Below are 14,948 nucleotides of genomic sequence, written 5' to 3' on the forward strand. Positions count from 1 at the left end.
TCTTCATCATCATCCCATTTTGAGTATCTCGGTTCTTTCTTTAGGCATAGGCGGGAGGATTTTAGCTATAAAATACTCACCTCCATACCACCTCTGAGGGCTGTTTTCTACTCTGAGTCAAAAAGGGATTGTGTTCACAGATAGTTTGGATACATGACCAAGGAAATTCTAACTATTTATTTATTTTTTGGAGACAGAATCCTACCGTGTTGCCCAGCTTAGAATGCCATGGTGTCAGCCTAACTCATAGCAACCTCAAACTCAAGGGTTCAAGTGATCCTCTTGCCATAACACCCAGCTAATTTTTCTATCTCTAGTAGAGATGGGTTATCACTCTTTTTTTAGGCTGTTCTTGAACTTCTGAACTCAAGGGATCCTTCTACCTCATCCTTCCAGAGTGCTAGGATTACAGCTGTGAGCCATTGAACCCAGCCTACCCAAGCTAGACCACATTGTTTATCAAATTTTACATTGTTGGCCAGGCACAGTGCCTGTAATCCCAGCACTCTGGGAGGCCAAGGTGGGTGGATTGCTTGAGCTCAGAAGTTCAGTACCAGCCTAAGTAAGAGAAAGACCCTGTCTCTACTAAAAATAGAAAAAAATTAGCCATATATTATGCTGGGCACCTGTAGTCCCACCTACTTGGGAGGCTGAGGCAGGAGGATCACTTGAGCCCAGGAGTTTGAGGTTGCTGTGAGCTATGACATCATGGTATTCTACTCAGGGTGACAGAGTCTGACTCTTTCTCAAAAGAAAAAGAAAAAAATTTTTCTACATTGTTTAGTTACCTTAGCTCAGATTTAAATATACAGAGTATGTCACTTCAGTCACACAGACTTACTTCCTTTTTCATCCTGGATGTTAGAAAGGGGAATCTGGGTTAGTGTTGTGTTTCCAACTGCTGCGTCTGCCAGCTGTCTCTTAAGGTAGTAAGAATAGTAGTAATAATATTACAGCAGTCATTTGTAATAGACTGACCATGTGCCAGGTCTGGAACACACATTTTACTTACATTCCCACATTACCTACATTTCACAGATAAACTGAGGTCCAGCGACTGCAAAGGAAATGTGTGCAAGTTTACAGAGTTGTCCACAGTAGAGCCCTATCTGGGGAGTAGTTTTTCCATATTCCTGACTATGTTTTTGAGAAAGGGGCTTTTTGCCATTGTCTCAGAGGACTGCGCTAGTAATGAAGGTAGACAGAGAGTAGACTCCAGCTGAGTACCTCATCTTCCCCACCACCCAGGAGGGATTGCAGAGCAGGAGTCTTGGATTAGTCAGAGAGGCAGGGCTGGGGTGCTTAGTTACAGACAGCACCTTCTCAAGGAGGCAGAAGATCTCAAGACGTCAGTATGCCCTAAACTGCTGTCTTTCCTAGATTCCAAGGAACAGGGAGAAGTGCAACTCAGGCCCTGTAGTTTTTATCTCTGCTATGACCTTCTTCTTTTCCTGATTTGCTGCCTTTAGTGCCACTTTCAAGGACTTTAGTGGGGGCAGGGAAAATGTGAAAGCTGCCAGACATTTAACATGTCTAGTTTCGGGATTTATCACCCATTTCCCATCTAGACGCGATGCCAAGGGTAAGAAGGGAGAAGGTGAAGTCGGGCGAGTCATGAATAATTATTGAACAAAGTGATGCAATTCAGATTACTGCGGTTCTGGTATCTCTTAATTCTCCTGAGGAACTGAATAAAATTTGTTCCTTTGCTGAGGCATTTAGATACATTGTTTGAACAGAGGAAACAGGGTCACTTCAAAATGTCCACCATTATGTGGAAATCGATGCCATTCAACTTGCGGTGTAATTAATGAAAACATTGGCAACAGTCTGCCCCATTGTCTGTGGTTGTGCAACAGGAAACAGACTAGCAAGGAGCTGGGGAAGGTTTACATAATGCAGAAGGAAGCAGACGTGCACATGGCTTTGGCTGTTACCCTTCTCACTGCAGATCAAGGCTCACCTGAGAGGGTTCCAGTTCCTAACGGACACGGAGATGTTTGATTTGATTTTGTCACTTGAGTTTTGACATCAATTAATGATAGATTTCTGTTTTTGTTATGGCCAGAGATGGTGTCTTGAGAAATTTCCCTTAGATCATAGTTATGACACAGTCAAAATTCAGTGGGCAAGGTGGACCTAACTATGGAAAAGAACTTATCACCAGCAGACCCCATTTGTTTTGGACAGTGGTGGTGTGGTGGCCCTTGGAATGAGGCGGTCTGAAATTCAATCCTGACCCTCTTAATACCAGCCCACAAAGTTGGCAAAGTGCGTAACCACTCTGTAACAGTCTTCATCTGTCATTGAGGGGGGATGCAATTGATTATCTTCTAGGACCCTTGCAGCACCAGAATTATTTTTCTAAGCCCCCTTGGTGAGGTCGAGGATTATGAAATGTTTGTACAAGTAAAATGCAAGAGTACAAAGTGTACAAATGGACTTTTCCAGTGAAAATGTCATTCAAGTTTATCTGCTAACAAGTAGTTTATTCCCTTTGGTCTCCTCGGAGTTTTTGTTTTGTAAATGTCCATGTCATGCCTGGTAATTTGTTATTTTTTGTTATTAGAAAAGTAAACATCAAAGCAGTGTTTTTTCCTCTCTACTTGAAAACATAAAAAAATGACATTTAAATTCATCTGTTACGGTGGCGCCTGTGGCTTGAGGAGTAGGGTGCCGGCCCCATATACTGGGGGTGGTGGGTTCAAACCCAGTCCTGCCAAAAAAAACTGCAGTAAAATAAAATAAAATAAATTTGTTTGCTAAGGATTTCAAAAAAATACTGAACACATTGCTCAACATGGTATGTATTTAATTGGAATGAAGTGACATTTGAATTCATTAGCACTGTAGAAAAGACAGGCAAAGGTTAGGTGAAAAAACATGAGTTTCAGTTCTGACTTCACTGCTAGTACGAGCTGCCGTGGCCCTGGGAACATCTTTGTCATCTTCGAATCTCCAATTCCTCACCTGTAGTAGGAAGACAATATTTTCCCTATAGAACTGTTGTGAAGAATAAAGATAATGCAGGCAAAAGTATGTATATACTATCTGACGTTTAGCTAGTCAATGGATAATAGCTAGGATCTGTTATTTTATTACCTTAATAAAAATAATTAGGGAATTACTGAATATTGAATACTGGGTTCTATGTACCAAGTTATCCTAGTATGATATGCATAGATTACCAAAAGGAATAGTTTACTAATACAGATTTTAGTTTTGTTTTTGTTAGAGCATGTGGACTGAGATTTGCCAAAGAAAAATTTCTCTTGTCTGATTTACAGATCAAAGACATGCATATGAGAATAAATGGCAAGCATTTATTCTAATGAGCTGCCATTATAAACTATTTTCTTCTAAAACAAGGTCACTTCAAAATGTCCTCTATGTAGTAATTGGTGCCATTCGGCCTATGGTGTAATTAATGAAAACATCTGCCTATTGTTGCCCAGTGTGCAAGCAAGAGGCATTCAGAAAAAATCATACAGAGAACTCTCAAATTCTCTGTGGAAATGGTGGCCTGGAAGAGGGCCAGACGGCCAGACAGCCAGAAAGCACATAATTGACTCTGAAAGGTTTGTGTCGCAGCCTTATAAACTGTCTGAATCCCCACTACAGGTAAGCAGTGAAGGTCTATAAGGATGGAGATGGAGGGTGGAGTAGAATGTGCCACATTTTGGTTGGTGGCAAGCGGCCTCCTACTCTCTGGAGTGGAGACAGCTAATAACATGAGTCAAGGACCAAATTAGGGAGCAGCTGATATGTGAAAGCTAGAGCAACTATTAAATATAAGCACTAGGTTTGTGGCATGGAAGAAAGATCTTGAAGAAGGCAAAAAAGGATAACTATGTGAGGAGATGGATATGTGAATTAGCTTGGCCCTAGAAGTCATTTCACTGTGTGGATGTGTGTCAAGACATCCTGTTGTGTACTTTAAATAGTTTTTATTAAAAAAAAATAATAGTCAGTATGGATCTGTGTACGAACAAGCGTGGAAGGTTCCAGGAGATTGCTGAGAACTGGTGTCTCATGTTTATGTTTGGCGTTAGTTGATGTGTGGTATTGTTAATGTAACAAGATTGAATGAACACACTTTTTATTATACCTTGGACTGTTCCTCTGGTGGACTCAGCTACGACCTTCCTTTATGGTTAAAAATGTTATACTTGACCCCAGCAATTTGTTTAGACCTACTTTGACAGTGTCTAACCCAGGATTGCCAATTAGGTTTCATTATCTTTGTGAACTTTGATCATGGAAGTAGCTGTCTCGTATTCAGTGTCAGGAAGGGTTCTGAGTCCAGGTCAGACTTAAGGAACAACCATAATAAGTTAACTGATGTCTGACACAGGTGTGGATAGTAAACATACTCAAGTTTATTATTTTTAAAAAATTGAGATAGAATTCACCCTTTTACCATACATTGTATGTTCAGTAGTCTTTAGTGTACTTGCAAGGTTATACACCTAATACCCACTAATTCCAGACATTTTCATCCCCCAGAAAGAACCTCTGTACACATTAGCAGTCACATCTGATTCCCCCATCCCCTGGCAACTACTTTTCTGTCTGTGGATTTACCTGTTCTGGGCATTTCAAGTAATTGGAATCATATGATTTATGGCCTTTTGGATCTGGTTTCTTTTACAGCATAATGAGTTCAGGGTCCATCCCTGTTGTAACTTGTTATCAGTATCTCATTCCTTTTTATGGCTGCATAATTACCCTGTTGTGTGGACAGGACCACATGTTGTATATCTATTCATTAGTTGGAGGACATTGGGGTCGTTTCTACTTTTTGCCTATTAAGAATGCTACTGTTGTGAATATGTTTGTACAGGTTTTTGCATGAACGTGTCTCTTGGTTCTCTTGAGTATATGCTACGTACTTTGAATAAAATTGCTGGCTGTATGGTAACTTAATGTTTAACTTTTTGAAAAACAGTCAAACTGGGTGGCACCTGTGGCTCAAAGGAGTAGGGCACCGGCCCCTTATACCAGAGGTGGTGGGTTCAAACCTGGCCCTGGCCAAAAAAAAAACCAAAAAAAAACTGCATAACAAACAAAACAGTTAAACTACTCTTCAAAGTGGGTGTGCCATTTTACAGGCCGACCAGCAGTGTGTGAGAGTTCCAGTTTCTCCGTATACTAACGTTTGTTTTGTCTGCCTTTTATTTTAGCCATTCTAGTGGGTGTGAAGTTGTATCTCTTTGTGGTTTTGATATTCCTTTCTCTAATGAATAATGATGTTGTGCATCTTTTTCATGTATTTATTGATCATTTGTTCTTTTTTTTTTTGAGACAGAGCTTCAGCTATCCCCCTGGGTAGAGTGCCGTGGCATCACGCTCACAGCAACCTCCAACTCCTGGGCTCAAGTGAGTCTCCTGCCTCAGCCTCCCAAGCAGCTGGGACCACAGGCTCCCGCCACAACGCCCGGCTATTTTTTGGTTGCAGCCGTCATTGTTGTTTGGTGGGCCTGGGCTGGGGATTCGAACCCGCCACCTTAGGTGTATATGGCTGGTGCCTTAGCCGCTTGAGCCACAGGTGCCGAGCCTTTATTGGCCATTTGTTTATCTTCTGTGGAGGAATGACTTGAGCTGTAATTGCAAGACCAGAGTTTGTTGTACAGTATGGACAGTACCAATTGATATGGTTATGCTAACTAATTTCTTTCTTTCTTTCTCTTTCTCTCTCTTTTTCTTTCTCCTTTCCTTTTCCTTCCCTTCCCCTTTCCCTCCCCTCTCCTCCCTTCTCCTTCCCCTTCCCTTTCTCCTTTTCCTTTCCTCCCTTCTTCTCCCTTCTCCCCTCCTTTTTTCTTTTCTTTTTTTTCTTTCCTTTTTTTAGAAACAGGGTCTTACTTTGCCACCTGGGCTAGGTGCCTTGGCCTCCCAACGTGTTGGTATTACCATCATGAGCCACCATGCCCTGTCCAGGGGTTGCTTTTAAAGAGTGAGAAAGATGAGAGACATTTTAAATGTAGTCTTGAGTAAGCGTATAAGCAGTCTTCTTTGTTTTTAACATATATTTTAAACTTAAGTGTCTTAGAGATGGGAAAATGAGGTTTATTGGTCCTGTAGACATGAATTTTGTTAACTGTGGGACCATTTCTGTACTCAGTTTTCCTTTTGGCCCATGATAAAGTTATGAAACTTGCTTTTGACCATGTTGTGCATGTCTGTCAGTTAAGATTTTAGAATTTAGAAGATGTGCAATATCTTTGTGAAGTTCTTATTGTTATGTTGCATATCTTTTCTAACTTAAAATGATAAGCCCTTATAGGCTGTATCACTACTTTGAAAAGTTTCTCTTTGTCAAGAAAACTACATCAAGCATGGTAACATTGGTCATAGGATTTTTCACCTGCCCCAACCAAACCAGCATCAAAGCTTATTTTATCAGGAAATTTTATGTAACGAAAATTTTTGAAGGTCGCGTACTTTTATTAGAGAGGATATCATTTATTAAAGCTCTTGTATTTTCTTTCAAAAAACATTTTTTTTTTGAGACAGTGTATCACTCTGTCATCATCCTGGGTAGAGTGCTGTGGTGACATGGGTCACAGCAACCTCAAACTCTTAGACTCAGGTGATCCTCCTGCCTCAGCCTCCTGAATAGCTGGGACTACAGGTACCTGCCACAACACCTGGCTAGTTTTTTCTATCTTTAGTAGGAAAAAAAAATAGAAAAATTTTTGCTATTGTTCAGTCTGGTCTCAAACCCCTGAGCTCAAGCGATCTACCTGCCTCTGCTTCCCAGAGTGCTAGGATTACAGGTGTGAGCCATTGTGCCCAGCCAAATAATTTTTTTGTTTTAAGAGACAAGATCTTGCGCTGTCACTGAGGCCAGAGTGTTGTAGTTATGATCATAGCTCACTGTAACCTTGAACTCCTAGGCTCGAATGATACTCCCACCTCGGCCTCCTTGGGAATCCTGGAAATACATGCATGAGTCACTATATCCAGCCTAAAATATTTTTTGAAAAATACAAATGTATGTATTTTTATTTTACTGTGTCAGCTAGCATCAAAGAATGGTAATTATTACTCCTTCTCACGGCTGAACATACAGATCAAACCATGGACTTAGCCCTTCCACTAAGCAACCTGAGGTGATCTATGAAAGTGGTTCGCTATTCACTTGACCCAGAAAACCCCACAAAGTCATGCAAGTCAAGAGGCTCAAATCTTCGTTTTCACTTTAAGAACACATGTGAAACTACCCAGGCCATCAAGGGTATGCACATACAAAAGGCCACCAAGTATCTGAAGGATGTCACCTTAAAGAAACAATGTGTACTGGGGGCGGCACCTGTGGTTAGAAAGGGTAGGGCGCCAGCCCCATATGGGAAACAATGTGTACCATTCCGACATTACAATAGTGGAGTTGGTATGTGTGCCTAGGCCAGACAGTGGGGCTGGACACAGGGTCAGTGGCCCAAAAAGAGTGCTGAATTTTTGCTGCATATGCTTAAAAATGCAGAGAGTAATGCTGAACTTAAGGGTTTAGATGTAGATTCTCTGGTCATTGAGCATATCCAAAGCACCCAAGATGCGTCGCCAAATTTACAGAGCCCCTGGTCGCATTAACCCATACGTGAGCTCCCCCTTCCACATGGAGATGATCCTTACTGAAAAGGAACAGACTGTTCCCAAACCAGAAGAAGAGGGAGCACAGAAGAAAAAGATAGCCAGAAGAAACTGAAGAAACAAAAACTTATGGCGCAGGGATAGATGCAACATGAAATAAATGCAAATAACAGTTAAAAAACAACAAACACATTGACTTATAGGTAGACACCGATTTCTATTGTTACACAGTATGAATGGATTCTGTCAGGAAACTTCAGGATGAGTAATGTGACTGTGGTAAGATTTTCAGTAGCAGAAGTTCAAAACAAAAATAAAACATGTCAGTGAAAAACACAGTGGTTAATGGTTAATTGTCATCACAGTGACTGTTTAAACCTTGAAGATAGTAAGACAAATGAGGCATTTACAACTAAGATGTGTCTGTTTGGATGTCTCAAAATATCACTTTTTTCTGCTTTTATTTTCTACAATTTTTTTATTTACTACCATTTTTACCTTGCTTTTCCAACCTTTATGTAAAAGTGATTTCTAGGATGTTTTCTTCAGTCCATATACATTTAATCATTTATAGAGTCAATGATAGGGGCTATTCTAGGTGTTTTATACATATTAGCTCATGTTACACTTTTTTTTGAGACAGAGCCTCAAGCTGTCACCCTGGGTAGAGTGCCATGGCATCATAGCTCACAGCAACCTCAAACTCCTGGGCTTAAGCGATTCTCTTGCCTCAGCCTCCCAAGTAGCTGGGACTACAGGTGCCCACCACAATGCCCAGCTATTTTTTGTAGTTGTCATTGTTTAGCAGGCCTGGGCCGGATTCGAACCCACCAGCTCTGGTGTATGTGGCTGGCACCTTAGCCGCTTGAGCTACAGGTACCACCCTCATGTTACACATTTAATCCTCACATCAAACCTATGAGATAGGTACCGTCACTGTCCTCATTTAGGGACAAAAAAGAGGTTAGTGACGGGTTCAAGGTCACAATGTAATTAGCCATATGCAGAAGCAACATTTTGACCCAGTTCTGACACCAGTGTTTTCATTTGCAGGCTATGCATATTTAGTCGTAAAACTGGAATGGTTACCTGCCTAGCCTTACATTAATTTTTTGTTTATTTTATTCTTTTTTTTTTTTTTTTTTTTTTTGAGACAGTGTCACTTTGTTGCCCTCAGTAGAGTGCTCTGGCATCTCAGCTCACAGCAACCTCAAATTCCTGGGCTTGAGCCATTCTCTTGCCTCAGCCTCCCAAGTAGTTGGGACTACAGGCTTCCACCAAAACGCCTGGTCTCACTCTGGCTCAGGCTGGTCTCGAACTTGTAAAGTCAAGCAATCTATCCGCCTCGGCTTCCCAGAGTGCTAGAATTATAGGCGTGAGCCACCCTGCCTATTATTCTTTCTATAGACGCTCCCTCCCCTTTCCACAAACTCTAAGTCACCTATCTTGAGCTCAGGAATGACATCAGATGTCTAAATAGGTCATTCGCAGGTCTGGGTGGTCTATCTACACCTTAGGTAGCAGCTCTGCTAAATGTTGGCAGGCAAACTACTGAGAATTTAGGTCAGTGGGACCGAAAGCAGCTGGGTCCTCTTCTGCCATTCCAGCTCAGGCAAGACAAAAGCTTCCATGAAACAGGGCCTTGCTGAGGTTAGGTGTGCAGTCTCAGTAGACATCTATTATCAGGAAAAGCCATGCCTCATTTGGCAGCAGTAACTATCTAGAAACAAAAGATAAGATTCAGGACAGTCTTGTTGATAAGCTGGAAGTGTCCGGCATCCTCAAAGTAATTTGAAAGCTGAACAGAAGTTTTCTCTTCCACACCGTGTCAGGGCTTCAGCAAAGTTCTGTTGTGACAACTGTCTGGTTAATGTGTAGCTACTCTTGTTTTCCTGGTCCATCTACTTAACAGTGTCCAAGAGTGCAGCCTTCAGACGAGCTTTACTCTCAGCACCACCTCGGCTCCTTTGTCCCAAGAGGACCAGATCCCGCTTCCTGGTGATCTCCTGCAGGACTTTTCCCTGGCCCCTTACCCATTTCCAGCACATCTTTACTGACTCTCCTTTTTCTCTGCCCTGTTTTTTTTTTTTTTGAGATGAGTCTCACTCTGTCACTCTGGGTAGAGTGCCATGGCATCATCATAGCTCACACCAACCTCAAACTCTTGGACCCGGTGATTCTCTTGCCTCAGCCTCCTAAGTAGCTGGAACTACAAGCACCCACCACGATGGCCAGCTAGTTTTTCTGTTTTTAGTAAAGACAGGTCTCGCTCTTGCTCAGTCTGGTCTTGAGATCACACAATCCACCCACCTCGGCCTCGGCCTCTTAGAGTGCTGGGATTATACCGCACCTGGCCTGCTTTATCTCACTTAGTTCTACCAGTATAAGAGTAAATTCAAGTAGTGTTACAGAGTTACAGTGGCTTATACAAAATGAAAGTTTATTCTTCTTTCTCAGGCCTGGTTCTGCTTTTGCCCACAAAGTCCTCCTGGACTCAGGGTTCTCCTAGCTTCTACTTTGCCAAACCAAGAATGTGACAGTAGTTATTTTTGTAGTCTAAGTGGGTTGTACTCACATTTCAGCTCAGCACAGTAGAGGAAGGGAGGATGAAGAGGAGGAGGAAAGCGTGCTTCTCAGCTCCCTGTTAGGAAGGCAGTGAGGAGAGACTTCCACACGCACCACTGGCTCAAACTGAGTCACATGGCACAGCAAGGCAAGGGTTTGGAGGCAAGTGTCATAGACAATAAACAGTCATTTGTTTTCTATTAGAAAATCAAATAGCTGGTTCTTTTAAATGGGTTTTTTCGAAGTTCCTAAAACAAAGTTTTTTTGCAACCTGTATCTTTCAGGGTCTGAGTTTCTGGGAAAAGAAAAGTCATGTTAATGTACACAGTAAGCTGTGTGGGTGTTAACAGTTTCAGGTCTCTGTATTTGTATCCTTTAGACCCAGCACAGTGTGTGGTGCGTGTTAGTGCTCAGTAGGTCTGTTGACTGTATATTTATAGCTCACACTTGGCAAGTGTTCTCTGCATCCTGGTCAATATAAGTGGCTACGTGAGGTATTTCAGTTCATTCTTAGGACAATCCTAGGAGGTGGCCTCTGTTATTATCCCCACAACTTTACAGATGAGGAAACCAAGGCTTAGATTAAGTTTTCATTCATTTCACAAATGTGTATTCAGGATTTACTGGGTGCTAGGTACTCAGGCAGGGTTTAAAACATACCAAAGTCCTTGCCCTCACTGAATCTCCCTTCTAGGAAATCTTCTAAAATCACCCACTAGACAGAGGGTGGCCTTGAAATCTAGGTAGTTAGACTGTAGAACCTGCCATCTTAACCATTGTTTGATTGTAGATGAATGGATTGATGAGTGTGGTGAACATAAATTGCAAGTCTCCATTTCACCAGTAGGTTCCTGGTTACTCATTGTCTGTGACTTGGGTGGTTAGATTGCTCCGTCTTCAGCTGTGGTTTTGAATGGCTGTGGAATATCAGTGAGAAGATAGGTAGTGTCATGATGCCTCTGTTTATCAAGAAGAACACAACTGGTGTGAATGCCGTCTTGATAGAGTCTACATGCTAGAAATAAAAAAGACAATATATGGATGTGTTCCTAGATTGTCAAATGATGGTTCAGAATTGTGTCAGACACTGATTGACTGCCCCAAGTCAGGTCATGTGGAATAAGAGTGCACTTGGCGCTCATGGAGCACAGAGGGATTATGGGCCAGGGAGTCTTTCTTTGGGATCAAAGGGCAGGACATCAGAAATAAGCATCGCCAGTTGTATTATATGTTTCTTGGTATTAAATTCTTGCTTGCACCAAGCTAAGACGCTTTACAGCAATGAAAGAATGGGAGAAAAATTAAAAGGTAATCACTTTCCCATAATGTAACTCAGTGTTCTTTAATGCCATGCTGTGTACCAGCTGAAGACTCCTATCCTACCAATGATATCTCTTGCTTAGGAAATACATGGGATATGTTGGACTTAAGAGATTGAAGGGGAGGGTTCTAGATTCCATCACAGTGGGACCTTGGAAGTCACACAACCTCAAGTTTCTTTTTTCCTTCCATGGGACATAATGGTAGAGAGTCTTTTGAGAGACAAGGTATAAGGGTGTGTGACCAACATGCTTGAATGATGTGTGTTTATTCAAGTGTGAAACATAACATGGTTGGACAAAAGCTCTGGAGATATTAGACACGTATCCTCCAGCTAAATGCAGAAATGTGTGGGGAAGTATACAAACAAATGGCTTGTACACTGTGAAAACTGTGTGATCAAGTGTGATTCGGGGGACGGGTTGGTCGCCAAGGACTTCAGACAGATAAACTGGAGCCCTGGGGACTGTTTCAGATGAACTCCTCCAAGGTCTGTCTAGTCTGGCAGAGTTGGGGGGCAGAGGGCTGGGAATGCCTCTGCCAAGTGAAGGGTGATGCCTGAGGAGATCCCGAACTCTGGAGCAGGCAGCTCACTGAGCTGTGTGGAGCCCCGCCTGCCCCCTCCTGTCAGAGGGAAGGGTTTCTGGGTGCTGGTGCACTGCCCCACTGAAGAGCTCTGGCACTTGACTGTTGGGGGCACTATAATCCACTGACTCACCAGCCCCTGAATGAGGACTGAACAGAGCTGTGGAAAGCAGTGCAGGTGCACACTGTTCCTGCAGTAGTTGGACTTACCCATTCATAGGAGTTTTTCTGTCCCTTCCCACTAGCTTGCTGCTTTTGTCCCCTAGTCCTTTCTGTGTTTTAGTTTGTTTGTTTTTGAGACAGAGTCTTATTTTGCCACCCTTGGTAGAGTGCCGTGGCATCATAGCTCAAAGCAACCTCAAACTCTTGGGCTCACATCATCCTCTTGCCCCAGCCTCCCGAGTAGCAGGGAGTACGGGGCCTGCCACAACACCCCGCTATTTTTAGAGATGGGGTCTCTTGCTCAGACAGCTCTTAAACTCCTAAGCTCAGGTGATCCACCCGCCTGGGCACCCCAGAGTGCTAGCACCTTTTTTTTTGTTTTGTTTTTTGAGACAGAGTCTTACTCTGTTGTATAGGCTAGAGTGGCATGGTGTCAGCCTAGCTGATAGCCACCGCAAAGGCCTGGGCTCAAGCAATCTTCTTGCCTCAGCCTCCCCACTAGCTGGGACTTACAGGCCTGCACCACTAGACTTGGCTAGTTTTTCTGTGTTTAGTAGAGACAGGGTCTCACTCTTGCTCAGGCTGGTCTGGAACTCCTGGGTTCAAGTGATCCTCCCACCATACCTGACTCCACCCCCAGCCTGTCAAATAAGTGAGGAGGAGCCAGCAAAGGACCAAATGCATCTGATGTCATCCTGTGGCCTCCCTTTCTCTTTGTTCCCTTCCCCTGTAATAGCAAAACAGACCCATTATTTTTTCTTGGGGCTGGCTTTGGTTTCCTTATTTTTGTTTTTATCAAAACCAGTTTCAGAGGCTGTGTGGTAACATGTATTAAGCCCTTGTCCTGATGCCAGGGCCCAGAAGGTTATGCCCCCAAGACAGACAGGGAGGGGCTGAGGGGGCATTGGGAGTCTGGACAGAAACATGAGTCTTGCTACTTGACTGGCCTAAGAAGGAAGCACAGGGTGAGGGGTGAATGTGGAGTCTGTGCCCAGGAGGACATATAGGTGTCTGACACCGTAGAGCTTCCCTCTCCATTTTATCCAGGTGACAGGTTCTGAAAAACTTTATCTGAGGAAGAAAAAAGATCACAGAAGGGGAGTCCAGAAGGGTGAAGTTTGCTTAATAAAAGAAAAGGCGCATGAGACAGTCCTCACAGTTTGACCAGCATTTGTAGGTGCCATTGTATGGTCTGCAGCCTAGGTTGGCATTTTTGGCCTTGGCAAGGAGAGGCACCCCTTCCCCTGTGGTGTTCCCCAAGTGACTACTAGCCTGTGGTCATTTGGGGAAAGGGGAGGGAATGAAGATGTCTTGAAGTAACCCTGTACCATGGCAGCCCTGGGTTCCATGTGTTTGCAGGGGTTAGCTCATTTAATACTCTTTACAACCCTGCAGCTTGGGATTAGTTTCTGGTTCTTGGGATTAGTTTTTGCAGATGGGGACCCTGAGACACAAAGGGTAAGTATTAGCAAGTCATGGGGCAGAGCCAGATTCAAACCCTGGTCTGCCTGGTTTCCATACCTGGGATTTTCATGTAAAGAGACAGAGATGGACACCTTGGTGTCTCAGAGAGGAATAAACAGTGCACATTTCCATAGCACAGAGGTAGGAGGGTCCTCTCCTCGATCTCTTCCTGAGGATGGTTCTGGAGCTGAAGTGGGTGTAGATGTGCCTGTTAAGGGCCTTTTATCACTCTTGTCCTTCCTGTAAAACTTGCCATGTGACCCACTGGACTCTGTCCCTTAGATGCTAGATACCTGATCCTTTGAAGGGCTTGATTAGACAAAGATTAATGTGCTTTACTTCTTATTTGCTTCCATAGATGGATCTATCTGTAGAAACCCTCTTTAGCTTCATGCAGGAACGTCAGAAAAGATATGCCAAGTATGCCGAGCAGATGCAGAAAGTCAACGAGATGTCGGCCATCCTCCGCCGCATACAGATGGGTATCGACCAGACGGTGCCGCTGATGGAGAGGCTCAACAGCACGCTGCCCGAGAGCGAGAGGCTGGAGCCCTTCAGCATGAAGCCGGACCGGGAGCTCAAGCTGTAGAGCTGCTCTTCCGTCCTGCCAGGCTGTTCTGTGGAGTCAGGGTACACACCCTCAGAGACATGTGGCACATGCCTGGGGCTGGAAGCTAACAGAGGTTCTGACTCTCCCGCAAGTGGGTGTCAAGTGGTCCAGCTGGCGTGAAGTCTGCCTTTGCCCTGCTCTTTCTGCTGATGCAGTGTCTCTATGCGAAATGATCCAAGCTAATTCTCGGTGATAACCGAGGTTGGAACATTTGAATTACTAGGAATGCTTTAAAGAACTCTGCATAGAGAATTGTTTTTAATTTGCTTAGTTTTTTTTTTTTTTAAATTGAAAATGTATATAGTTTAGTTACTGGAGTACAGACATGGGGAGACGAGAGAATATTAAGCAGCTCTGCATTCTCCATGCCCTCATGATATCTTATTCAATAGGCTTTGTGGGTTATGAGTTGCAAACATAAAATAATACTCGTTTGATCTAGGTCTGGTGTGTTGTTCCTCTTCCTACCCTAACTGGTTCTCTTACACCAAGGCTTTACCTGGGGCACCTGCTCTTGCCTTGATCGGGACACGGGTTCTTCTTGTTTGCCAGGTTATGGTATCCCTTGCATGTCGTCATCAGAAACTGAAGACTCCCATCTCAGTGCCTGTAGCGCAGTGGTTATGGTACTGGCCACATGCACTGAGGGTGG

The 14,948-nt window shown here is 43.4% G+C and overlaps 1 protein-coding gene across 2 annotated transcripts in view; it reads left to right on the plus strand.

Moving 5' to 3' along the window:
* BORCS5 (BLOC-1 related complex subunit 5) overlaps positions 1-14,379 on the plus strand; it is an 87,113-nt gene extending 72,734 nt beyond the window's left edge. For both annotated transcript variants that reach the window (XM_023517912.1, XM_003797773.3), the window contains exon 4: positions 14,045-14,379. In XM_023517912.1, coding sequence (XP_023373680.1) covers positions 14,045-14,275 — 231 coding nt within the window. In that variant the 3' untranslated portion in view covers positions 14,276-14,379. The remainder of the gene's footprint in view (positions 1-14,044) is intronic.
* The last annotated feature ends 569 nt before the right edge of the window (positions 14,380-14,948 follow it).

Source organism: Otolemur garnettii, unplaced genomic scaffold (assembly GCF_000181295.1).
Source record: "Otolemur garnettii isolate 467f Iridium unplaced genomic scaffold, OtoGar3 scaffold00124, whole genome shotgun sequence".
NCBI classification, from domain to species: domain Eukaryota; kingdom Metazoa; phylum Chordata; class Mammalia; order Primates; family Galagidae; genus Otolemur; species Otolemur garnettii.